The sequence below is a fragment of the Fomitiporia mediterranea genome, assembly GCF_000271605.1.
Source record: "Fomitiporia mediterranea MF3/22 unplaced genomic scaffold FOMMEscaffold_976, whole genome shotgun sequence".
Taxonomy (NCBI): domain Eukaryota; kingdom Fungi; phylum Basidiomycota; class Agaricomycetes; order Hymenochaetales; family Hymenochaetaceae; genus Fomitiporia; species Fomitiporia mediterranea.
Window position 1 is genome coordinate 1 of NW_006761361.1, and position 2,482 is coordinate 2,482.

General features: G+C 40.2%; 1 protein-coding gene across 1 annotated transcript; it reads right to left on the reverse strand.

Moving 5' to 3' along the window:
- Positions 1-314: 314 nt before the first annotated feature.
- FOMMEDRAFT_163791 (uncharacterized protein) lies at positions 315-1,602 on the reverse strand (the record flags this gene model as incomplete). The annotated part of the gene is made up of 5 exons (XM_007272320.1): positions 315-437; positions 856-1,045; positions 1,101-1,209; positions 1,245-1,339; positions 1,400-1,602. 5 exons carry the CDS (start codon positions 1,600-1,602, stop codon positions 315-317), a joined length of 720 nt encoding a protein of 239 aa, XP_007272382.1.
- Between the last annotated feature and the right edge of the window lie 880 nt (positions 1,603-2,482).

Here is a 2,482-nt window from a genome sequence, read left to right on the forward strand (position 1 = left end):
ATTACCAAGTTTTGAAAGGGTAATACATGTTTGTAATGTTTTACAGAGACTATACATAGTTATTATTCCTTAATAATAATAATTTCCCCTTACATCCATTCATTATTAAAATAACAAAAATCAATTATATTAAAATATTTGTACAATACATCATTATCTACAATAATTAAGGAAAATAAACCGAAACACATACATAGTGCAGCCTGTGTCAAGATTTGTGCAGAGAGTGAGTAAGAGTGTCTGTGTCTGCTATGATGCAAATACAAGTAGGTAGAGGTTAGGATCGGACCAGACTCGAGCAGCGAACGAGTGCATTACGGGTGTCGATTGCCAGGCCCATCCCTTGACCAGATCCAGACGGACCACCCGAAAGTGAGGGCATTGAGAGGCTCAACAGTTATGACTGCATCTGCAGTTGACCCGTCCTTGCAAGCACACTGCCATCACGAAAAAGTCTTAAGTATTGTATTCACTTGTAATCCTATACATTTTGTACCTTTTATAAAATTTGTCAATGTTAATATAATCTTCATAGGGGGTTAAGCAATGATAGTACAATGTTAAATAAGTAAACAAGAATACTTTTAGAACTTGGCAATTACAATTATAATTGTGTAAATTGTTAAGTTATACAAGTGATTATAATATACTTCCTAAGATTACAAGGCTAAGACATACTTATTAATTTGTAAAAGTATAATATCTGCTTATCATGCCTACAAGTCATTACAAGTGTTTGAATAGCTTGCTTTTGCTTACTATACAATTTTATATCAAATAATTAATCAAATATAATTATATTTAAATTATAGAATACAAAAATAGTAAATAATACACTATTTCTACAGTCCCAACCCCTACACCACCAGCTGCCTCTGCCTCATTCTTCTGCGAGTAGGATTTGTGTTGGAAAAGGATAAACGCATTCTCAGGCCGTTCGACGTAGCCTTCGTCACCATGTTTTGGTCGTTGCTCGGTCCCTGCAAGTTGAATTGCGAGCAGGTGTGAATTGAGGTCGAGCAGGTTGTGGTGATTGAGGCTACGCCTGTGAGACAGGTTTAGAGTGATTAGCAAGCGACAATAAGACAGAAAGGAACGACGCACCGCGACAGCGTGCAGCAAGTATGAGTGGTGTATGCAGGTTGAGATCCGGAGTGTTGAACAAGCTAATTCGGACTGCAGACGAAACCGTGTCTGTGCGCGTGCGCTCTATGGTTTATGCGTCAATGGGAGGTGCAGTAAACTGAGCCGTCGATTGCAAGGTGTTTCTCTGGGACGTTCCGGCTCGAAAGGTGAAGGTGAAGTGGAAGGCAGACGGAGTCGGCTCAGGAGAGGAGCGCTGGGTCACTGCTTCCGTTTGAAATGGTGCCATGTACAGCACTGGGGAATGTAAATGCACACGGCGTGGGCCCATCGAGGGTGACGACAAGTATAGGATGGTAGGTGGGGAAGGAGTGCGCGGGGGGTCGGAGAGAGGATTGCGCCTGAGGAGTGGTCATACATGGACATTGTCGCGAGTGCGTACTCACCGATTGTTGCTTGCGCTGCTGAGCGGGAAGAAGTATGCGAATGCATGGAATTATTGGAGAAGTCGTTCGGCATTGGTCAACAATGCGGATGTGCGAATGTGAATGAATAAAAGAAGGCGAGCATAAGAAAAAGGAGGGCAACGAAGGAGAGGCAACACAAGAGGCAGAGCGAGGAGCGGGAGGGATGAAAGGGTGACAAGAAGTTGGGATGAGAGGGATGAGCAACTATTGTGCGAGTTATTATGAAGTGGACTGGCTACTTACACTTTACGCTGAAGGACTGTGTAGCCAACTCGGCCGTGTTGTCACAGGATCTGAGGCTCAGTGCAGGCATCGCAGTGGCAGATTAGAGAGACGAATCCAGTGACCTTTATTGCCTAGGTGGTTACAGGCAGTGTGCCTGCTGGAGGATGCTTGTAGGCAGAGTACTGGGCTGGAGAGAACAAAAGAGACGACATAGCGTTGGGGGAAGAGGGTTGGGGAGATGATGGAGGTAGGAGGAAAAGGAGTGACGAGAGCAAGTGCGTCATTATATGCTCTCGATCTTCGGTACTCGATTATGTAATCACTTCGATATATTGTTTAAAGGTAAAAACAAATTATATTATAAGTCTGACAGAGTGATTGTTAACATTATTAATATATATAATTGTGTATTATCCTACTAAAAGTATTATAATCAACTTACAAGCACAATACAATATTTTTATAACTATTATAATCTATCAACTATTATTGTAGATATCTTATAATATAATTTTAACAGATTATAATAAGAGTTGAGTACTTGTACCTTACATGTAATGTTGTAATAAGACTATTAGTAAGCTTACTTGCTCTAAAACATGTTTGTAGTTTAATAGAAACTTTGTATATTTCTTACATTTATATACAATCATTATAATTACATTATAAGTAAAATATAAGTGTTATTTTAGAATGTAATACTTATG